Source organism: Anopheles gambiae, chromosome 2 (assembly GCF_943734735.2).
Source record: "Anopheles gambiae chromosome 2, idAnoGambNW_F1_1, whole genome shotgun sequence".
Taxonomy (NCBI): domain Eukaryota; kingdom Metazoa; phylum Arthropoda; class Insecta; order Diptera; family Culicidae; genus Anopheles; species Anopheles gambiae.
The window spans coordinates 85,810,366-85,835,406 of record NC_064601.1 but is presented as its reverse complement, the minus strand read 5'-3'; the positions used below and the strand labels follow the sequence as shown (position 1 = coordinate 85,835,406).

Sequence of the window (25,041 nt, the reverse complement as noted above, 5' to 3'; positions counted from 1 at the left end):
AAGTACACAATCGGAAAGGAAATAAAAGCTTACGCAGATGTTAGGTAATTGCATACATTTGGGCGCTCACACAAATTTTAAGAGGAATGTATGCAATTCGCGCATCAAATGTATGCAATTTGCTAAACAAAATGACTTTTATACAATCAATGAATCAGGTTCAATGAAAAACTGAACATGTTTACACTTACTGAAAAAGGATACCGAAGCTTGTTTTTAAAGCATGAAAAACGATTTAAAAGCGATAAAGGCTAAGCTGGTCGTACTTTATGGTACAATGCATTTCTTTACACATACGCCTCCTGCTTATTTGACCTTTTTATTATAAAAGTTCACCAACTTTCGTTGTTCGTTCGGTGCCACTCGTGTGCTTCCCCTCTACCATTCGCTACTTACTTGATGTAAGGCTGATGAAGGGCAACCAGGCTCGCATGAATCCCGACACTGACGGCAGCCAGATGGAAGTAGTCGAACAGCACCGGCAGATGGTAGTGTAGCCCCCGGCCAGGATGAAAGTTCAGCTGCAGGGTGCGCGTCGATGCCAGCGTCAGGACGTTCCCGTTCGTCTGCTCGCCGAACCACAGCTCGACGTTGAGCGAGAACTCGGCACGCTCGATCGACTCCTTCAGGTGGCGACTGTCGACTGCAAATATACAACAAACGCGTTAGATGTACGTAAAAACTTTGCCTCTAAGGAACGAGCTCTTGTAAAGCTTCGTTTGAAACGAAGCCCTCACACGGTGTCGTGTGATCGCACTACAAGCAAATATTTACAATCCGCACAACTTTTGGCCCGAACGTCACCATCGTTGGCTGGTTGCGCTCGTACGGAATAATTCAGGAAACGCACCACCACAGCACCGGAAATGAATGGCTCTAACCTTTCCCAAAGCAACCAATCGATTTCCGAGTGGGCATGTGATTGAATTGGACCGAAATCGGTCAACCCACTAACGCATGTGTACGGTCCAGCGGATCTGTAAACCTAACCTCAACAACAATCGAAGCCACATCCGTGATTGGTTAGAGGCCACGAATGTTCAGTTAAAACCCTTTGACCACCACCATCGCCACCATCACCACTGCCGCATGGTTGTTAGAGGCTTTAGCGATCAATAAGCATCACTTCACACCTACCAGCACCAGCAGCAGCAGCAGCAGTAGCTGTGCCAATGGTAGAACCTTTTACGCGTGGAACGTAATACCGAAACACGACCGACACCATCGCGGTGATTTATTCGATGACATTTTTACGCTGAATTAGGCAGCACGGCAATTACATTAGCATAAGATGGCTGGAAGTGTTGGACGACCTGACGTTACGTTCAGCTAGCACACGGCAAGAATCGGGTGAAAAAAGGTACGTCTGTGTGGTTGGGCGAGAGTCGTTGTGTGAAATTTAGCACCCAAGCACACATGGCACATGATAGTGTGGGGAGAGGAAAACTCTTACGAGATTTTAAACTGATTTATACACCCTCCCAGCTCACTCCCATCCCGGCAAAGTGTCTAAAGCCGTTGCTAGCCTCTCCCAAGAAGCAGCTTAAAGCCCTTCTCTTTCCTTTTCTATCGTCCACCAGGGGGGGGGGGGGGATTTAACGGTGCGGGTGTTTTTCCTAGACATCATAATTTTTCGATGATAATCGGTAGAACGGGTCAATTAGGGACGTTCGGGTTCACAAGCCAGCCACCACACGAGGGCTGCGTAACGAGGGCCGGAGTAATGTTTTAATATAGCACATTAAACTAATCTGATAGATCGAAGGACACACGAAGCGCCGGGCGACTAATTTCATTATAGACGGAAATTGGCGGACTTGGGAAGCCGACGATTAGTAGACCGGTTGCAGTAATAATAAGATAGTTTGTGTTGTTTATTTTTTCCTTTTAGTGTCTGGCCCGATCAATAGCCTTTTGCCTCTTATCTGCTAAAGAGCTTATACGCTTGTTGCCAATACATTTCTATTATCACTAATGTTATCGTCAATTGTGTGTCATTTTTGACGATTTAAATAAATACATAAAAAATAAATTAATTAATAAATAAATTGAGCCTTTGAAAAATAAGAAGGTTTTATGTATCACAGTTATCCTCAACGCCTAGATGTATGCAATTGTTTTAACAATTAGTAGGATTAATTCGATATGTTTTAGTATTGTTAAACTTTTACTAAACACACCTTTGAATTACATATTATTCCTAGACTCTTTAACGATCTCTATACTCTCCTTTGCCATTTATTGTTCTGCTGCATTGTTCTAACCGACCGCTCTAGAGGTAGACTTATCATGAACATTTCCCAACTTCTACAGCTTGGCTTTAATACTTCTAGTCCTTGCACATCATTTGTAGAAGTACGTTCATTAAAATACGATTTAGTGTGTATTGTGCGGTGTGCAAAACAATCGAACATCTTGCACGGAGAGTTTAAGCTTCGTACAGCGCCCGAGCGTACAAAACTCTAGACGGCAGAAGTAGAAACCATCGGACATAAACAAATCATTGGCATCGCAGAACACAACACCACTTTTCAACAGAAAGGGGTTGCTAGGTCACGTGTTGTCTGCCAAACGACGAGCTCGCTTCGTTTCGAGAGCCCCCCCCCCCCCTCCACTACACCGATTAGTACGTTTGCCATTATGCTGCTGGGTCGAGTCACCTAAGCTGCTAAGATTGCGCGCGCGGTCGGTGGTTGAGTTTCAAACATCTATAGAGAGGGATTTGGCTGGCGGCAGCAGTAGGAGGGATTTGCATGTATGTATGAGTGTGGTTTGGTAAAATTCAGGGAATTAGTGTTGTCTGACGCTTCTCCTCGAGAATCGGGTGTGGTTCTATGCAAAGGATGGTTTGCCATACAGGCTAAGAAGTATGTGAAGATCGAATACCGAATTTATTAAAAGCAGGTATTTGTTGATACTATGAAAGCATTGGTTAGTACTAAAAAAATTCAGGGTCTGGTTATTTGGACAAATAATATGTGCATATATATTATGAATAGTATATGCATTGAAATAATTTCGGAAAAAGCCTAAAAAATTAGTATAGTATTTATATTGATTCCAGAAACATTTTCCTCATTTCAAATCGTAGAACAGTTTGCACGTGTTTTGCATACATTCAGGCGCTTCTATCGAATATTTACTGCCACTTTACGAAAAGAACTGTTCTACAATGTGCACAGCTTGTATTTTAAACGCCCAATTCAATCTTCTTCAGCCGATTCTAGTCCATAAATCTCACCCTTCGTTTCAACAGAACAATAAAACAAAATATATTAAACTGCCAGCTCGCTACAGAGTGTGAACAGTTGAGTAAAACAATAGAGCAAAAAAGTACGCTGCCACACCGCCACTACTCCACATCACGCCGTATTGCTTTCAATCGATCAGCGTAAGGACTTGCCGCGGTACTTCAGCGTAAAAGATACCGGACGCCGGTACGCGAGCAAGCGAGCGAGCTCGACCGGCGGCCCACAAAGGACCGTCTACCCATCGACCGACCCGACCCGGGCTGAAGTAGCGATTAAGTACTATTAAAAAGCACTCGCAGCACTGCAGTTGGCATCTAATGGCGCTCGAGTTCCCTTCCCCAAGAGGAAGAAAGGGAACTGGCAGTCTCGGGTGGCCCACTCGGGCGCTGTGTAGTCGCCTGTGAACGATCGATTTGCCATTTCTCCGACCGATCACCGAGAAAATCGTTCTCTCCTGAGCATGACGTTCAAAAAGGGGACGTACCGCGATGGGAACTGTAAACTCGCACCCACAATCGCACCTCACATCAAGCGGGGGAAGGCTGAAATGAAAGGATTTTTGTTTCTGTCTTTGGTGGGATCCCCTTTGGTCGGTTGCCTGACGAAAGGATGTATTTGATCGTGGGTCGGATTGGCGTTTTTTTGTTTGTACGTGCACACGTGTAAGTGTCTTCACGGCTGGGGCAGAGGGTAAACGAACCAACCGAGGAAACAAGTGGACATTATCACGTTTTATGAGTGTGCTTTTAATTCGAGTAGTTTGCAAAACGCGCTACTCACACCCCTTTTTCTCGGAACGCTGGAATGCGACGGCGAGAGGAAACTTGTTTTAGTGCCAAGTGGACGGTCGCTGTGGTGGGTGGCCCTGTTCCCTTCCCCCGTCGCCACTCACTCCGGTCAGTAATCTGATCCGTTTTTATTGAAAGTTCATCCGATACGTGCAGCATCCGGCTGGGGTTTGGGTTGGCGTACAATTTAGCTTCATGCGAATGGACACCTGAGCGTGGTAAAAAGCGTGTGCCGGTAGGGCACTCGGTCACAGGACAGGTGGAAAGGTCCTTTCGCTTAACGATGTTTTCATTACGAACACTTTTAACTAATTTATTACAGTGTAGGCGATGGTGGGTTGTTTTCATCTTTGCGTTTGCTTGCATCGGGTGAATCGGGTTTGAAAATAGGCGATAATGAAAAGAAGGCAGTTTTTGTAACATTGTAAGTGAAATTCGAAAAATAATAACAATGAGTACTTTTCCATGCCAAACAACAAGATTTATGAGTAAGGGCAATGTATAAGTTGCCATGTAAGTACCCTCTGCTTCAGACAACTTGACAAGACACGGTGTTGCTGCTTTGAATGAGAATATAGTGTCATACAAATACCACCAGAAAAGAAACACAATTCCATACAACATATCAACCAATTGTTCAACATGAAATATGCAATCGATATCGAAAAATCATGCATGAGCAATTTGCAACTCCCGCTCCAGTTCCGAACGTTACTGACGGTATCGGCACCGAAAAAAAAACGAACCATGGCGTCGTCCCGTTGGAGCCATCGAAATGGGTCTTGAGTTTCCGATTTTTCCTCCCATAGTCGTACCGCCCCACCTGCTAATGTATACGTGCATAGGGAAAGCAAAAAGCACCAAAACCCCCCAAACGTTTGCGTGCCATCAATTGCTACTTTACAGTTCATTTTCAAACGGTCCAACGGAATTGCTGCGTGAACGGGAACCGGGTCGAAGAAAAACAAGGAATCGCTGCCAAAATCGATTCACTCCACACATACATACACAAATTTACCCAAAAAAAAAACAACCTGAAACCATCCGGGCTGGCCATGCAGTTCGAGCACGAACACGCTCGAACTAATGCCGGTGCAGTCAACGCAGGCCGCATCCACACACACACACACACACACACACACAATGACGTGCCACACATGGCGTGTCGAGGCGTAAGCACAGTTATCGATCGATCGAAACGCCACCCAAAAGGCGGCAAGAGACGAATGCCCTGGCCACTCGGTGCCCTGTACTGGACTTGGTGGTGTGATGGGTAATAATGTTAGCGAGACTCGCACACTCGACGACCCAGTTTTACTTCTTGCTTTGTCCGTTTTTTTTTCTTGGGTTTTTCTGTTATCCCACCCAGTCGAAGTCATCGCCATTGGACGATGCCCGAAAACTATCTAATGCTATCGCTTGCAATCCAAATCCGGGTATATCCGGGCCGTCCGCTGGAGTGCCCGAGACACTCCCTGAAGCAGAACATCGGTACGGTAGCTGCTTGAGCATAGGATGGCGCAAACAACGCCGAAATCGGGCCGCAATACTACGCTGCGGAGAGGAGCGAAGAGTATCGACCTTTTTTTTTTTTTTGTTTAGTTCAGCTGGGCCTTGTGTCTTTCCCACACCAGCAAGCAAATATGTTGCCGCGTTACGGGCGGGTTCCATCGCGTTGGCCAAAAGCCCAGAAATTATGCACAGACAGTGCTCTCAGCCTCTGCCACAGATTCCTCCGTCTGCCACACACGGTCTTGCGTGTCACCCTTACGCCCGTTGAAGGGCCAGCGAGTAGCTGTTGGGAAGGATGGCAGGCACACCGCGTCCAACCGGCGGTTGTAGCAATTGAAATCAAATGTGCGCATGTTCCGGGCATTCATTCATGCAACCTCACGACATGCTCGTGCTGGTCGCACGCCTGCCGTGTGGCAAAGGGTCGGGGGCATGATAATATCCACGTTACGGGAACCGGCGGAACCGTCCGGAAAACAAGCTCCATGTGAGTGGCTGTGTGTGGGTAAGTGTGTGCGATTTGGCATTTACGAGCGCCGTGTGGACCGGGTAGAATGAATGTGAGACTACAATTTACGAGCTAATGGGGTTTGCATACCTAACGACCGGGCGGCTCCACGGCACATCGAATACGGATGGAAAAAAGAAAAGGGGGAAAAAGCCTCTCCGGAGCGACCCGGGTCGTTACTCGTCATCATCCTCGTGTACCATCGTTATCACCACAAGCTCCCATACACACACACACACACACGTGTGGAGCGGCAATCCACTTCGGGGAACGGTTCCCGGGACATTCCGTCTCTGCACTGGGGCCAAACATTACGGTGCAGCTTTGTTCACGACGCCATTGCGCTTTCCCTTAATGGTTTGCGCCGTTAGAATGTCACGCGTTATATACGCGGAGAAGGGTTTCGGGCCACTTCTTATGTGATGCGCGCACGGTAGCAATGTCTCACTCTGTGCTGAGTTCGAGCAGAAATTCAAATAGAGTCATAATGGGGCAAATGTTCATCGTGTTATTAATGGAAAATAGGAGATACTAACAACGCGCTTAGATGCTTTTGGAATAGCATACAATCTGACACATTTGTCCTCACAACGCAGTAAAGGTAAGATATATAGGAATTTGTGGTTAAATTAACATAAGGGACTAAGGATTTTAATTATTAGTAATTCAATCATGTTCAATACGGGGCAATATAGCCATAAAATAAAAAATGATTCATCTAAACATTGGTGCAAAATGGGTCTCATACACAGCGCTTGGAAAATACTCCATTGCCCAGCAATATCAATAGATTTGAAACTTTGAAATTATATGCATTTCAAAGTTTTCAAATTTCTTCTTTGTGAAACGATCAGCAAAATTGAACGTATCTGAAACTGTTCCCGCTCCATAGTGAATAAATAATATAACTCTTATAACTAATGCTCTTGAAACATTAATAAAAGCCTATTTTAGCTTTGTTAAAAATCACACCGTGTTCCCATAAATTTTCAAAACAGTTCAAACCCCTTAAAGGTGCATCATAATCCTGTAAGTAATATCTGATGTACTAGTCGCTGTTGCTTACACAATCAAGCAAAAACTCGTCTCTAAACTATACACCAAGAATACAAAACTAGGGTCCTCGAATTCATTTCGCTCAAAACACATTGCCAGAATACTCACTGCTCACAAAGAGTAAAACACATTCAAAGGCTTAAAAGCGATTATGTTCTTAGTGGGAACCCCACTTCAGTAATCCATTGTAGACGCCTTTCCATGTCTACTTTGCTGATTAGAAACGGACACATGATATTGAAAAGTAAATAATATATCACAATGCACTCAGTGCACCTTGCTCTTCCCCTGCACCCGTTGTTCCTCAAAGCCGGCAGTCAGGGTGTACCACACAACAACCGACGCAGCACACGGACAATGGTGGACAATATTAGCCAAAGCATTAATTACCTAGCAGGTGTGCCCGGAACATGATAACGTCACGCAACGACACCTCCTCGTTCCGGTACAGGATCTGAAAGACACGAGACGCCCCAGTGTCGTCGATGATGGTCGCACCGGACCGACTGTCCGAGCTGGCCGTCGGAGAGTTACCGCTGCTACCACCTCCTCCTCCACCACCACCAGCACCGCTCGAACCATTCGAGCAGCCGGGTCCCGGCGCACTGCCCGGTGCAATGGAGGAGCCGGTGGTGATGGCCGAGTTTGGCGTCGGCATCGAGCTGCTGCTCGGCATGGAGGACATCGAGCCACCGCCGATCACGCCACTGCTTGCCGTCGACGAGAGGCACGGTCCCACATCCGGCCGGCCAGTCGTGCTAGCCGACCCGACCGACGGTGCGTTCCCATTGCCAGTCGAGGCACCGATGGCGACCAGACCACCACCGACACTGCCCGTGTTGCTGCTCGGCAGGGAACCGCTTCCGGCGGTTCCGGCACCGCTCACAATGCCACTGGTGTTCGAGCCCGCCCCAACACTTCCGTTGCTGGTGCCATTGTTGATGGTGTTGCAGTTCGAGTTGCTGTTGTTGTTGTTGTTGCTATTGGAGTTGTTCGAGTTGTGACTGTTGCTTCCACAGCCATTCTGGCTCAGCACCGACTGCACCGAGGGAATGCCGGCCGTCGTCGCATCGGGCAGACAGGTTTCGACCTGCACCGGAAGCCGGGGGGAGACGCGCAGCGAGCATCGCACTTGATATAATCTGTTGCAGAAGGGGAAAAAGAAACAAAAAGGAAACGTTACTTATCTTGAGTTATCGTGATTTGTCGTTGTCTGTTGGAGACTGTTCACCATTCCAAGTCTTTGCTTAAATTGTGCTCAATTCTTAAACTTGAACACTTTCAGAAGCTCCTACAAGGCTTCTGAAAGGGATTAACCCATATTTGACGGTGTTGGGTTGAAGGATTGACGATGTTACCCATAGTGTATTTTTAAAATTACTTAAAGAACAAAGAAAGCACTAACAAGCTGCATTTTATGAAAATCGTTAGCGTAAAGGCTGCCAGAATATTTTTTTTAGTAATTCGTTCAAGAGCTATAAACGAGAGTCAAATATAACTACAGTTGGTTTTGTTTAAACCGATAAACAATGCAAAGAGCCTACATTTAGGCGTTAAATATTCTTCCACTTGAAAATTACTGCTATTGCTTCGAATTTTCAAATCGATATCACTATTTACCAAACACGTTTAAACAATACGGCCTACTTAGCCACAGTTCCTCCCGAACAAATACATAACACTAGTTGTAGTAGCCACTCATACAGATTAGTCTCCTTTTTGTTGACCATTTGATATCGATCCACTAGCCGATACGATGGATTTGTGGCCCATTTGCACATCCGGTGCTGTGTAGTATTATCCGGCAATTCACAACAAACCATACAAGCACTTGTCCTTGCCAACAGTCAACACACCAGCACAGCATGCTGGCGAAAAGGGAGTGGCAGAGCGAAAGAAACACCACACCAGTGCTAGTGAGTGACAGTTTGGGTTAGTGCAGCGGATGCCAAAGACTTTTCGAAAAGCGAGAGGAAAAACAGCAACAAAACCTCCCACCCCAATACCAGATCGTACTGTGCACACACACACATAGTACAATGTGTGCTGGCCGAGCGACAAAATAATGGTTTTATGACCTCGTTCGTTCGTTGCCAGGCCGAACCCCCAACCGTCGTCCATCCGGTGCATGCAGATTTTCGGACCATCCGGATTAAAAGGCATCAGAAGTGGCTCAAACTGTCAGTCCCATGCCGTCACTTGGTCGAACTTTTGCGGCCAACTGCTGTGCTGGTGCGTGTGCCGGTGTGGGTTCGTCTGGTTTCAAAAAGCTGGTTGCCTTTCGGCTTCCAACGGTGAGCGCTTTCCGTAAGCGATTATAAATGTGTGACGCACAGCACTGCACTGGTGACCATGTGACGCAATTTTATTTACGAAAAGGGTAACATTGTACCCTACTAGCATTAATTGTGAGTGTAGGAGAACAGTGTAAGTTCATTTTTTGAGCACATAAAGATGCCTTTACCGACCCAAAAAAAGGAGTCGAACGATGTTTACCCAACTTCCGATTGCAGTAAAACCATTTCGAACCCAATTCATAGCAGCCCCGCCGCCCAGGAGAACGATTTGAAATTAATGATTTCAATATTTTAAACATTGGCCACCTGCTGCAGAGATTTGGTGCTGTCTGGGGAAAGTGGCTACGAGATTACCACCATTCGTGCACCTTCCGTATCGAAGCACAACGACGCGACCCCATTCGCCCGGCTGGAACAGCGTTAAGAAGCTCGCACTGGGAGTTTCAACCAGGTCCCATTTGTTGGGCAGAGGCAGAGCGTACAACGCCGCAAAAAGGTTCCCGGAATTTCGCTCACGCCGGACCGGTTAGTCGCTCTGGTCTCGGGGGAGTAAAAATCATTTCCATCGCTTTAGCTGGAGCCCTCGTTTTTTTTTGTTGCTTGTTCGTGCCATAATCTAATTAAATGAACGATTTCGAAACTAATCCCCGGAAATGGTTGGTCCATTCCGTTGGAGCCGGTAAAGGCGTGTACACGTGGCCGTGGTTGCGGATGTGGGTAGAGTTTTATTTGCTTCCGAGCTGTAATGCTTTTGATAGGAAGACGTGTTAAATTGAAAGCTTTTTATGACAAAGGCTGATTTTTGTTGTTAGAATACATCATTTACTATCTAAAATGATACCAAAAGTCCAAATAACGCTAAATGACGCCCGGCCAAAACCTGTGTGCGTTAGTAATTTTAAACTCGCTTTGCCCAAACGTTTGCCTTTCGACTCTCCAGGGCGTTTTCCTTTCAAAACTTCACAAAGTAAATAGTAAAGTTTTCGCTTCCACCACTTGATTTAGTCACTTTCCGCTTTGTAAAAGAATAAAACAGCAAAAACCGCCCAAACCGTACGAAACTATTTTCCCGTTCGGTCGTTGTCATTCGCTCGTCTGCTTAAATCGCTAGCTTTATATGGTGCTGCTGCTCAGTCGCTTCACTAGCAGCTCGAGAAGAAGTTGAAAGACATCCCAGCGGGTGAAAGAAAATTGTCATCTCAGATCCGATGCAGCGTGAAGCGAACGCGTGACAGCGAAAAGGATAAACACCACTAGGGAAGGAGCAAAGCAAATCCGCCATACCTCTGTTTTTGCGAAGCACCCAAAACCTAAAGGAATTCTTTTCTCTGTTTCTATGTGCATGCGTGCTTTTTTCCTTGTGTGTGTGTGTGTGTGTGTGTGTGTGTGTGTGTGTGTGTGTGTGTGTGTGTGTGTGTGTGTGTGTTTGAGCTAAAAGCTTAACGACCTCAATTCCACTAGAACCATTTGAGCATCCTTCGAGAAGCGAGCAACCGCCACCGATCGGGGCTGATGGACCTCAAACGATCCTCACACACACACACACAGTGAGAACGGATTTTCGGCATTTTGGTGCATCTTTTCCGCAGAGCAGGAACGAGCATGCGGAGGTTCCCGGAATGAGACTTTTCTCCATTTTCCTGCATCGAAAGTTTTCCTTTCCCAAGTCCCTTAGCTTCTTCACCCAATGAACCCTTGCCAGGAAAGCACTCAATTGTCACAAAGTGGGATGGATTTTTCATTCTAGTTTTTGGGGTAGAGGGGGTTGAGTTTTCCGAAAATGTAAAGCAATGTTGGCAATGGGCGGCATTGGGCATTGGGATGGGTGACAAAAATTCATTTCCTGCTCGAGCGTGTGGATAATTTTCCGCTCGTTGGAATCGACCCGGCGGTGTGTAAGTTTCCTAATCGTTATTACATACTTTTTGATGGAACGGTTTGCCGGTGGAATCAATCGACGGAGATGGTGGTGTGCAGTGGCGAGCGGCGAATTTAAAATTCAATCAGAATAAACTGTGTGAAAACTTGCCCTGTCACGCGAGGCAAGCTTCAGACGGGGCTGTCAAGTTGATATACTAAAACATATCAATGTCTTTTTGTTTGGTGTATAAAATTTAAAGTTCTATAGAGTTTTTCGTGACTTTATAACACTTTCTCAAAGGTTTTGAGTTTTTTTTCCAAAATTGTTTGAATTTGTCCTGCGATTGATGGACAGTTTGTTGCTTTCATAAGGTTTTTTGGATACTTTTTTTTTAATACATGGGTTTTGGTTTCGTTTCACAAATTATTGAGCGGACCCCAAATATGTTTGGAGCTTTTGTTTAAAAAGATGCTTGAACGTTGCCAATAAAGCATTCAAAAATATAAGGGAAACGATCAACACATCTTGAGACCAATCTGAATCAATAAAAAAACAGTTTAAAGTCCTTCAAACCGTGGAATGAGTTCCAAAAATTTTAAAATATAGTAAAAAAGTGGAAAAAAGAAACGCAATAAAAGAACCCTGAAAATCCGGTAACAGGATAAAAAAAATACTTCACCTAAAACATAACAAAAATACAGTATCAATAGACAAACTTCAACAAGTCGCTGTTGGAGAATCAGTTTGAATCTTTAACAAACATGCAACAATACCATTATCCATGCTTTGAACCCCGAGCTTCTACGCCACAACACTTGGAGTGCCCCAGTCGAGGTACAGAAAACCAGCGTCAGGTAGACAAATTTACATTTGATTTTCCAACCCCACCACAATCTCGAACTTCCCACCCACAGGTTTGTGGGTTAGCGTTTTTACCAGGGCACGCCGACCGACAAGGCACGCCGCCGTCAACGGAAAAGAAAGTCGAGCGTCGTGCAAGAAGTCGCGTGTAAGTGGCCAAGATGAACTTTACCGTTGTGGGAGGGTTGTACGCTCACCAGTCTTGCCATCACCAAGCGACCAAGACGATACAGGCTCGTCGGTTTTACAGGGGCATACCATTTCCCGCACCCACTAACCGTAATATAAATGAGCTCTGCTCACGCACCCGACTGCAACTCGCACCAACAACAGCAGACACGGGCAGCAGGTGCTGCCACTTGTTGTACCGTGGCAGCTGTCGGTCGTAAATTTTCCACCCCTGCCGGCTCACACTATCGGAAACCTCCATCAAAAACCATCCCCCCAACGCTCCCCTCAGCTCCACAAATGCCGAAGGATGCTCCCAGCAAGGTGCCGATTGTTGGCTGGAGCAATCAGTTACCATTAAAGGTGGAATGGAAAATGAGACCCCCTCTTCCTTTCTCTCATTACACACACATACACACACACACACACACACGCACACACTCGGTGGATATGTGTCTTTTCCACATGTTTTCCCCCGGTCGGTCGTGCTGTGAAATTAATGTCCTCCCGGTGACGGATGATTGTCGCGGACGCGTACCACAACATTGGGACAGGTCGTCGACGTGAAGGCACGCCAAAGGCCTAGATGACTCGCCCCTGACCTGCCCCACAATAATGTGTGTAGGTGTGCCTGCTTTGGAAAGGGCAACGAGCTGTGTGTTGTGTTGCGGGATTGTAATTTTTGTAATGCAACGCTCCACCTTTCGGTGAATTGACTCGTAAAAAGAGCGCTTGTAAAGAACGGTTCGCACGGACTGAAACAAAAAGAACGGGGAAAGTTATAAACAATGGCATGATATATGAACAATAGCAGGAATAGGGTCGGTTTGGTCGTGATTCGGTGATGCCGTTTCATTCCTTTGCATGATGTACGACAATCTTCAACCGTATGACCTACTTTTTCTGCTTTAAACCGGGAAGAAACACTGTTCATTCTTGCTGTCAAAAGCGATAGAAGTATATTCAAACCCCACAGCGAATTAATTTAACCAATAGGTTAATAAAGACAGAAACACAAATGAACATCCTTTCGCCCAAACAACACTTTCTAGGTCAAAATCGAACGTTGGCATGGGAATTGGCATAAAAGTATAGCTTACGTGTCACAATTCTTGTTGAAACATTCTTTTTTTTTGTTCGCACCCACCCCATACACAATGGAATGGTTTTATATTCGCTATTGTAAAACCTCCAATACTATTCTATTTCCAGGGTAACGGAAATGAACGGGCGCAAAAGCATTTCTTTCGAACTGGTTCGCTTCGAAGTGTGCGCTGCGCGCGTGTGTGTGTGTTGTTGGTGGCTTCTCATATCCGGAGATGTCCCTGTTATCAGTTCGTTCAAATCGTGCTCATGTAAGCAGAAGAAAAAATTAAGAAATGGGTGGAGAAATGGGCAGAAATGGATGCTGAATTCGAACAACAATGACAACAAAAAATATTTCCTTTTTTTTAACCTCACACACTCCTCCTCAACAACAACAAACAACGCGTCTTGACCGAAGCGCCGTACCGCCGTGCCCGAGCACAATGAAAAATGAAAACTTCCCTTGCTCTCTGCCTGCCTGCCCGCCTCCACCCCCCAAATGAAGGCGTTGCATTGTATGTAGGTTTTTGCATTGTTGACATGTTTTTCCCACTCACACCCATTGCGATAGTTTTCCTCGAAATTACTCGATTGCTGTTACGAATTCTTCTGTGCAATGGAGGGGAGGGAGGCGTCCCAGAGACAATCCATCCTCCAGGGCGAGGCAGCTGGCGCGGCATTGGTGGATTGTGTGGATGGTACGCTGCCTGCATGCATCATTCTTGAAGATGTCGTCAACATTCCGGTCGGCACACAAACACACAATGGCATACGCCCCCCCCCCCCCCCCCCCCCTAACGGAATGCTTTGTGCATGGTCGCGCTTGTATGACCCCGTTGCAATTCGACCATGTGGTACGGTGTGTGAACGAACCGAACAGACGGACGAACGGCACACAAGCATTTTCATTTCACAAACCGTACCGTGGCAAAGGGACAGGCCACCGCCAACACGCCCACGGTGCGCTGATGACAAAGTGACGGACTGACATGGTGCCCCTGCGCTCGATGGTGGATTTTTGCACGTAGGAAATATTTACTTTTAGGCTGACGCGGTTGAACATTGGTTGGCAAAGCTTGACGTTAGGTGAAAAGTGTTGAGAGTGGATCAAGGCATCATAAATCATGACGAAAATGATTGTAAGAGCTACAAATTACAATTGAGAACATCGGCAAAGATTCGCTTTTCCAATTGTAAAGCCAATAGGCCTCAGAATACCATAAAGGCCGGGGGACACTGTCCGTACTCGTTAGTGTAATTTTGATTTTTACTAGCGCATCTAGCGGCGGCTGGTGGAAGCTTGTTTTGGTCATCCAGGGATTGGTTGTGTTGGATCTCAAATTCTTCTTCTTTGGCTCAACAACCGATGTTGGTCAAGGCCTGCCTGTACCCACTTGTGGGCTTGGCTTTCAGTGACTAATTGATTCCCCCCCATAGCAGGATAGTCAGTCCTACGTATGGCGGCACGGTCTGTTTGGGGATTGAACCCATGACGGGCATATTGTTAAGTCCTACGAGTTGACGACTGTACTACGAGACCAAGGATCTCAAATTAAAGTAGTTTTTCTACAATTTTTTTTAGGCGAAAATGGCTGAAATACTTGCACAACATATTTATCTATCTATTTCAAACCTTTTCCATTCCAGTTTTTTCTCTTTTCAGTTCCATAAATAATCTGCCCAGTTAATTACCATTTTAAAAATCCCAAAAATTGAGATAAATATTTAAAAAAAACAACAAAAAGCAAAAGTATTCCTTCATTTCTAGAAACATTTCCATCCAACTCGATGCTCCAGAATGAAGCTGGAAAATGAACATCTCAAGCAAATTCTTTCCACAAAGACTTTCCCACCACACCCACACCAACCCGTAGGCACAGCGCCAGTACGCGCGTGCCAACGAGTGCCAAGAAGGCACATGTCAACAGAAGCGTTGCCCTTGCTGCTCTGCCAGGGCTGTACTTCCCATTGCCATCCCACCGGTCCCATCCACCGATTGCTTGTGCCGTATTAGTAGTAGTTGTATCTCCAATCATCCCCGCACTGCCTCCCCACTTTCCCTACCACGCGTGGACAACATCCCATTACAATGGGTTACAAATATGAAACATGAATGAGGTCGATCTTCTTTACATTCGCCTTCACATCCTACGGGGAAAGCTTCCACCCTACCTAACCGTGCCCTTTTTCTTCTTTCTACGCTTGCAGCAGCATTCGCAACCGAGCGACGCCATTTAAGCCTTTCAATATCCTTGCCTTGGGCTTCCGACCCTCCGACTCCTTTCGCCAGGCAGTGGCGTGATTACAAAACCTATCCAATCTCAGTTGGGGTTTTGTCGGTTGCTTAAGATTTCGTCGGTCCCTTTTGGAGTGCGCGCGTGTGCGTGTGTGTGTAAGTGTGTCATGAAAAGTGCAAAAGTAAAATTAGGCGAACGGGGTTTGCCGTTGAGGCGGACTGACCCGAAACAAGGCCGTCTGTATTGAGAATCGAGGGGTCGAGAGCGGGACCCGTAACACGCAACACACTTACACGAATCAGGAAGTCGCAAAAAACGGGAAGATTGGAAAGGCGATAGAGAAAAGTTGGAATGTTTTTGGTATGCTTTTTTGGTTGCACAGGATGACTATATTCGGGATAAGCGAAGGGAATGAGCGATGTAAAACTTTATTGACAAAAAAAAACAAAGACGTCACATTGGATGATAAATCGTTCGCAGCAGACACCTTGACACGTAAGGGAGCTGAAAAGCAGAAATCAACTGAAAGGGTTGATACTGAACTGGTTGAATAGCGCTGTTCTATGATAAATTGTTAAACATTTCGGACGGAACTGCGTTATTTCTCGACTATCAAATTTACACCGTGATAAATAAGCAAACTTACAGATTGCTAGAAATAAAACTGAATCGCTCGAAAATCCACCCCCCCGGGGGGTGGGAAGGAAACACACCGGGTACCGGATTATTTTCTTACATTGCTCTTTACTCGACTGCCGCTGAACAAACTCCTGAACACACATTTCAGGCCGGTAATCTTCGTCCCTTTCTTTGGCACGGCCGGTCCCTTCGCTCGGCCGGGCTATAGCTAATGGCTTCGATGAAAACAGTAACCAAAATCAGAAACAAAACTAAAAATAAAAAACAAAACTGGAAGGAAAGCATCAAGCAAACTCAAACGGCGCGTACAATGGCACCGTGCGCCCTGCCTGAAAGGGATCGCGAAACAAGCGAATGGGAAAGCAAAAAAAAAGGAACAAAAAGCACCGTGACACTACGACTACGGCAGCGAAAGTCTTGTCAGGCGGGGCTTGTTGGGGGTTTAAAAGACCGGGCGGAAAGGAGGGAAGCGTGGTTCGTGGGGAAAATGAAAAATGTAGCGGCCCTGTAGAGCGTGACTTTGCATTAACTTTAAATGAGCTCCCGGTTTTCGCGAAAAAGCTTGAACGGGTAATTGGGACATCACGGCGCAATATTGTTTCGCCGTTTCATCGCCATCCAGTCCATCTTCAGGTCGCCTCCCCTTTTCGCCCACCAGGAGCGCCGTGTAGTGACGTAGCCGTATAGATGGGATTCTTTTGCTTCTTGTGCGTGTGCCCTCGCCACCTTGCTCGTGTGGTGGGAGAAAGGGGGGAACTGTCGGGAAGCATCAACCATTCATTTGCATCACGTGCCGGTCGTGTTTCGCTGAAACGTGGTGGTTTTTGTTCGGTGGACGAATAATGAAGGTGAATACGCTGAAAGTCGATTGAAAAGCTAGTTTTAAAGTCGCTTCCTGATTTTAACCGATGAATAACGACAGCTAAAGTGGTGATGTTTACCACACAAAGGGTTAATTAAAATGGCACAACAATAGACAAGCTTTTATGGCGAATGTTTTAAATAAACCAGTTACAATAACACCAGTTTTTACTTAATGTTGTCTGTGGACTAATTGTCTTCGAAATGGTTTCCGAACATTGGAGTAAATGTCAAAGTTTATGTTTGTTTATTCAATTCTGTTGCTAAAGCGAGGAAATTGCCTTTCCAGAAGGGTCAAGGTTAGGTTAGCTCATAAATCAATAAATCAAAGTAATAAAGCAAAGAAAATGAAATCCTGACTAGAAACTAGACAAGGGAGAGACATCTAGACCAGTTTAGAATAAAGACAGGCCAGACAGCACAAATATGCATTACAAAAAAGTGGCTCGAATGAATTATAGAACCAGACTAATTACCAATCAACAAATTACCAAAAAAAGCTCAGTTGAAATAGCAATATACTTAAAATTAAATTAGCTTAGGTCTTTTTTAAGGACTTTTAAGGGTGTCCAATGATGTTTTTTCCTAATATTTTTTTCTCATGCCTTTTCCCTACATATCGCAGGGCAGTCCCGCTACTGTTCCTGCTCTACATCGCTCTACGGCGCTGAGTGGATCGTTTTCGATCCACAGATTTTCTCACTCTCCTTCTCTGTGATTGGTCTGTCTGTAACTCTCAGCAGAGCCTATTATAGCGGGAAGAAAGAGAGAGAGAGAGCGCATATTGCAGAAGCGGCATTGTCTCTGAGGATCAGAAAGAGAGTGAACGATCGTAAGCCAATGAAACGCTCTCACCGCTTTCTTATGTTGTACTATGTTCTCCGCAGAAAGCAAATCAAAATGCTAGCGCCCATAGTGTTAATGACGTGACCTCGGTACTGACCGACTCCAACTGCCTCTTATACGCAGATGATGCAAAAATTTACCATGAGATCCGGAATCCCGAAGACCATCAGCGACTACAAGCATCCTTAATTGAGTTACACTCCTGGTGCAAGCGGAACGCTTTAACTGTCATCATTGAGAAGTGTGCTGCTATCACTTTTAGTAGAATGCGTACGCCTGCACATTTCACCTATATGCTAAACTGACAAGAGATCCTATTGTGCCAAGGATCTCGGCATCTATCTAGACGCTAGACTCTCCTTCGATGCACAGCTCGACGACGTTGTAGCCAGGGGCAGTCGTATGCTAGGACTAATAGGAAGCATGATGCCGTGACCGCTAGTGCATCAAGACGCTGTACCGTGCTCTTGTTCTACCGTTGCTGGAATACACATGCATTGTGTGGTGGCCTTCATCTACTCAGGCTATGGCGCGGCTAGAGTCAATTCAGCGCAGACCGTATTCAGCATGGTTGACAGGTTCAGGTTGACATTCATCACGTTAATTGCAACGCTCCCGCGCAGTGTTTTTAGTGAGCACGTAGTGCATAGCGAGAGAGCGATGAGTGCGATAGCGATGATAGAATGAGATTTATATTTAAAGCTGGAGAGATCAGACCCATCAGCCACAGAGTGGTTGACGCGGCAGTCAATGGGTTAACAGAAGTATCGACTGGCCTGTGCTGCGTGGGTTCAGCTATATGTGCCAGCCAGATCACTTCGTGCCCGCTCAATGCTACTGCTGCATCTCGGACTTCATTTGGTACCCGCGATTCCTTGATCTGTATGACCCGGTTGCTAAACTCTTTTAGTGACATTTACGAGCCCAGTACCACGGCGGTGGAATTAGCTACCCGTATCCGTACAACAAACCAGTAACTTGCGCGTCCTGTGTTTATATGTATATGTATAACAGCAGTTTCGAGTGGGCAATTCGTTCTACGAGTACTCGTTCCTACACCAACCTTGGGAAAAATGGTTTTTAACAAATGTTTTTCAATTAAATAATCCTTTTCATTTCTTGAAAGAGCTTTACAGGTGCAAACATTCCACCATGATTAATTTGGTTAGGAAGAAATATTACATTTTCATTAAAGCAGCGCAAGGCCACGTTGCTGTCTAGATATATTTAACACACTCTAACAATTCTCAGCGCACAATGACTTGTTATAATTCCTGAAAGATAAATATTCCACTAATAAAGCCATCGAGGCGAACTTGTGTTGCGTTTGCGTACTTTCTCGAGTTTATCTACAGTGACGACCGAAGCACGCCACCACGGCTGTCTTACACGCCCATCCGCACCCAACGCAATAAACTAGTTTGCCTGCAATCGAAACCGAAACCATGGGCAGCAGCAAACCTCTCAACCCGATTACACTTGAACATAAACAAATAAATTTTAATGAGAAAAACTTTCCCTGCAAGCGCGTCCGAACGGTGCACCACTTCCCTACACGATCCGTGCGGCCATGTCGTAACTCGTCGCTGTAAAGGAGTGTGAGCAACGGTATGGGAAAATGAAATAAAAAAAAGACAAAAACCGGAACGATACAATCCAGTACCGACCGTAGGACAAGCAGGTGATTCATTATACATTTGAAAGGCAGCTAGCTCGAAAGAGACTCTCCCCCTCATGCAACGGAAAACATAATCCTTTGCTTGCGTTCCAGCAAGCAGCGACCTGGGACCATTGCTGCCTAGAATGGGACACTTTTCACACGGCAACGCAGTCCAGCAGTGGAACATTTCAATTCATATAGCGAGGAAAGTGAGCATTGGACGCGGCAGGAACAAAAACGACCATCCCAATCCGATAACACTCCTTCCTTCCTTCCTTCCTTCTGTCCTTCCTTTACCCCTTCGTCAGCCGGAAGGAAACCGTGATGAAAAGGATGAGCAACGTGGATAGCCCTTTATTTTATTTTTATTTTTTCGTTTGCTGCGTCGTCGTCGTTTCTACCTCACTTATCGCAAAAAGTTATGCGATCACGCGAACCAACCACAGCCAATGTCCAATTTGAAATGCGGGCGAAAAATCGCTGCACGAAACGCAACCCTCGTCGGCCCGCTCGTCCTCGACAGGAAAAGTCGGCACACACAAATTTCGTGACTTTGTTGACTTGGTGGCTCACGTGACCCACGTTCCGCTCCATCCGTGGGGCAAAGGGAGGTGGAAGAGGAGGTTGCACGCGATATTGATTCAGTTCAATAGGTTTGAAAATTGGGTTTAATCTTTCGGAGGAGTTGTGTGTGCGTTCTGTGTCCGGGATGCTTGCTAAAACGGTTGCGTAGAATCGTGCGGAAACAATCGGTGGAGATGTGTCATCAAGGACAAACACAATCGAGCACGGGAAGTTTTGTTTTCAGTCAAACAAACCGTGCAAGGGCCGTGTGTTTGACATTTGCAAATGCAGGAATGATTATTGATTTCTGACGGATTGTGGGCGTGCGTGCAATACAATGTTCACACAAGGGAGAGATATTTAGCTGTGCATGCATGTGTCAGTTTGTGTTTAGGGAGTCGTTAAAGGGCGAAAGTGTTACAAAGCAAATGGACCCAAAGCGCGGTCTTCTTATATGTTATGCCCATACATCTTAGATGATGTTGTAAATGGTACGTTTACAAAATTATCTTACAATTCCAATGGTCTGTTTTTCTATAGGCATACATAGATTTCTTTTTCTTTTTTGGATGATATTTGGTGTGTCTTTTATCAGTTTGCTATAATGTTAGTGCTATATATATATATATATATATATATATATATATATATATATCTTTTATTTTTATTACATACTTAGATTTTAATTTTTCTATACCATATTTATTATAATTTATATTTTATTGATGTCTTCTTCTATGTCTCTAGTCGTCGCCTAAGTTCCCATCCACCTCTGCACATACCAACTCACGTTACTGCGTATGGCCAAAACGATCAATTTTTTCGTGCGTTGAGATCATTTAATCGCTATTATAATTCTTTTTACTAATATATCTTCATACACATATTTAGATTTGTAACACCTCCATGTAATGCTCCTGTGTTCGTAATCCCTGTCCCGTGTTAGTATGATGGATTAGTTTATAAAGGCCGGGGTACATGATTCGTATTCGCTAGTGTAATTTCGATATTCACTAGCGCATCTGGCGGCGGCTGGTGGAAGCTTTTTTTGGTCATCGAGGGAATGGACTTACCGGATCTCAAAATTTAGTAGTTTTTCCATCGTTTTCCATTGCAAAAATGGATGCAATGCGTGCAAGACATGTGTATCTACGTTTCACAAAACTTTTCTCCTCCGATTTAAGTAAAAAACATGGAAAATTAACGTATTTTCTGGAGCGGCTCCAAATTGTTTGGCAAAATGCTTCGGTCAGCCGCCGCCAGATGCGCTAGTGAAAATCAAAATTACGCTTGCGAGTACGATCGATGTAGCCCGGCCTTTAAGCTTATATTTGTTAAGGCCGGGCTACATTGATCGTACTCGCAAACGTAATTTTGATTTTCACTAGCGCATCTGGCGGCGGCTGACCGAAGCATTTTGCCAAACAATTTGGAGCCGCTTCAGAAAATACGTTATTTTTCCATGTTTTTTACTAAAAACGGAGGAGAAAAGTTTTGTAAAACGTAGATACACATGTTTTGCCCGCATTGCATCCATTATTGCCATGGAAAACGATGGAAAAACTACTTAATTTTGAGATCCGGCATGACCATTCCCTGGATGACCAAAAATAGCTTCCACCAGTCGCCGCCAGATGCGCTAGTGAAAATCAAAATTACGCTTGCGAGTACGATCAATGTAGCCCGCCCTTTAATTGTTGTTGTTGGACAAATCGCCATTCATACAAAGCGCTGGGCCACATTTTTCCCCATCTTCCAATATCTATCCATCATTGGGTAAAATTATAGCCTCCTCGACCCAAAACGTTTTTTGACAGATAAATTATGCCAGCATCTAGCTTCAACCCGCCGCCGCTAGATGGCGTACGCGTTCACAAAAATTACACTAAGGAGTACGATCAATGTAGCCCGGCCTTTAGGCCTTAATGACGGACCTCTGAGCGAAATATAACAATACATCTACTATTGTTATAGTACAAATAGAATATAGTATAAAATAGTAAAAATAGTATAAAGTACTATTTGTATAACATAATTTATGCTTTTTCCCCTTACTGTCTGTTTTTCAGTCTGTTCATTCTATCATAAGCGTAAATTTACATATTTAAAAATGTGCCTCCCTTTCATCATATGCTCCAACAGCCAGAGAGTAAAACATAATCACGCACACACACTGCAATCAAACAGATCGAACCGATTTGCCCGGCAAGCGGCAGGAATGGAAAATGTCAAGTTGATGGTTTCATTCGCTCCCTCCGTCTATCGTTGCTGTTGGATCAAATATTTACCATGTCACCCTCCCCCCCCCCAACCCTTCTCCTCACCCTACCCCTCTCCATATCCCATTCCATGCAAACACTTTCACAAGCTCAACCAGCCACAGTACAACGACCGGAAAATGTCAAAGTTCAGCTGGCCAGCTCGTCTCCATATCAGTGCCATCGGTGGGGCTTTGTGGCAGACGGCCAAGTACGCACCAGTGTTCGCGCAAGCAGCTTTCGGCTTGTTTTGCAATTGAACACCGCTCCACGCATCCACGGTACAGGCCGATCCTGGCCAGACGCTGATTGATGGTCGTCGATTCTCGATAAATCAAAGCCGAATTAAGGCTACTTAAGGGTGGAGGGGGTGAAACGTAAGGCAAGCTCACGCTGCAGGGGATGACGAAATGTCAAGCTGTTGGGTTTAAATTTCCTTCCTTCTTGCTTTAAGCCATTAGATAGGGAGGGACAGGAAGCGCGAGAATCGAGAAGACATTCATTTGCCAACCTAATGGTCTGTCATTTTAGAATATGCGATGCTCCCATGGTACCCTAATAGCCACACACAAACGCGCACGCACAGAAACGTCATGTTCCATGTTGTGATGGTTTTTTTCTATAATGTGTTTTCCGATGGCGTATTGTTTTATACTCGCATGGAAAGTACACCGCACCGTAGTCGCCGTTTTGTACGAGAAAAAGGGCAGCACAACCGAACGATCCCTCAACTCAACACAACCCAGGGTAGGAAGAAGCTGCTGCTGCTGCTGGTATCTATTATGCATTCGCTTCATTAAAATGCCACCTTCCCCAATGGTGCCTTCCTCCCCAGAGGCCCCAAAACCCATCACTCATCGCACTGTTGGCAAAGGAATTTAATTGTAATTAGATATTGCCGTCGGGCGAAATGGCAATCGATTGGAAACGAAGTTACAGCGCCCGTGCTTTTACCGCTGGCGTGTGTTCGTCTGCCGACTTTGATTGCGCTTCTCAAAGCGCCGGTGGTTGGGCGTTTACAGTCCTTTGGCGCTGCCTTTGGTTGGGAATGTTTCAGCCTGGGATTAACAAAATGGCGTTCCGATTGGGTGTGAGAAAATCAATACGCCTGTATCTCGTGCTCGAACCGCCTGCATGATGATTGGTGACGGTGCGAAGAAAATCAAACATCTCAAGGGAAACTATATGAGTAGTGAGAACTGGGTAAGAAACAGCGTGCTGTGTGAGTAAGAAAAGCTTTCATACAACCTTAACGCCAACCAATAGTATATGAAATGGTTCTCTGGTATAATTCTAATGATTTTAAATATTAAAGAGCATTATTAGGTTGATAAAGATTTCAAAATTCAGTTGATTCAAATTGATGCAATCCCAAGGTTTACATTTATTGAAAAAAAAACAAGGTCATATTGCTTCTTCGTATTGAATAGAGGCTTAAAACAATCAAAAATAGCTTTATAGAATATTTAATCAGACCAGACCCCAAACCGGCTAGTGATGATCCTGGTCACGGCACCACCTTCTGTGCGATGACATATATCATATCAGATATTTTATAATTCTAAATACGACCAAATAACTCGAATGCACCCTGAACCACATGAATACTCAATAACAAATTTAAAATATCACTCTCCAATTTCAATAACGTTTGCAAACAGCCGACCTACATTCGCTTTATGTGTACCGTCAACCGAAACAAATCATATCCTTCCCTCCTCCACTAACGGTACCCCACAATTGTGCACCAAAATAAATAAACGCCTTCGCACCTAATCCTAAGCGAAAAGCGTACGCATAAAACACGGATTTTCCGTCCGACTTACCCGCGCTGAAACAGATCCACATTGTAGAACTTGTACAACTCGACCGCGAACTCGACCGTCGCCTGAAGATCGGCCATAATCCCGTGCTTAGTCGTAGCGCAGCTCCTTCAACCAATTCCACTGGGCTTGCCGCTGCTGCACGCTATCACCGCTGTGCCCGTCGTGTGACAGCCAGGAGAGAGTGGAGCGGGAGGGATGTGGGGGGGGGGGGGGGAGGAATATAAATTTTACACAGCAACCGCCCACTGCACCAACAACCGGCGGCGGTCGAAACGCTCGTACATTGACACTCGCAATACGGCACAATACGATGGAATAAATATGAATAAAATAATGCGCACCAAATCACACACACACAGCCACGGACACTTATGTATAACGGCACTCACACACCATTATGAAGCACTGCACACCGCGTACAAACACATACCCACACACACACACACACCGTGGGAATTACACTAACACAGCACAAAACGAGAGGATTTCCAGCTGTTTGCCGCACCCCGAAAAAGTTTGGCCGCTTTTTTCAACACTTAATACGTTTCCGTTCCATGGTTCATGGGTTTGATGCGCGCACAGTAACTTTTTCTGGTCCGAAGCGGCAGAACAAAACACCCCCATAGGAGGGGTGGGCGAGTAATGGTAAATTAAAAAGAAAAAATTATAATTTAAACACGACCACGAATGAAAGGCGGACCGTTTCACAATTATCCGTTTTTGGTTTTTTTTTTCCAAAGCCACGGGGTTTGGCTTTACTCT

General features: G+C 45.3%; 1 protein-coding gene across 1 annotated transcript; it reads right to left on the bottom strand.

The window, feature by feature from the left end:
* Window positions 1-392: 392 nt before the first annotated feature.
* On the bottom strand, window positions 393-24,483 carry LOC133391904 (homeobox protein 5-like). Its single transcript, XM_061648606.1, has 3 exons — window positions 24,280-24,483; window positions 7,506-8,257; window positions 393-643 (listed from the first exon to the last, which is right to left on the bottom strand). Exons 1-3 carry the CDS (start codon window positions 24,354-24,356, stop codon window positions 393-395), a joined length of 1,080 nt encoding a protein of 359 aa, XP_061504590.1. The 5' UTR covers window positions 24,357-24,483.
* Window positions 24,484-25,041: the final 558 nt, after the last annotated feature.

Coding starts and splice junctions, on each gene's coding strand:
- LOC133391904 (XM_061648606.1), bottom strand. CDS start 24,356: ATGGCCGATCTTCAGGCGACGGTCGAGTTCGCGGTCGAGTTGTACAAG. Junction 8,258..24,279: donor GTGGATCTGTTTCAGCGCGG/GTAAGTCGGACG, acceptor CTTCTGCAACAG/ATTATATCAAGTGCGATGCT. Junction 644..7,505: donor GTTCCGGGCACACCTGCTAG/GTAATTAATGCT, acceptor GTATATTTGCAG/TCGACAGTCGCCACCTGAAG.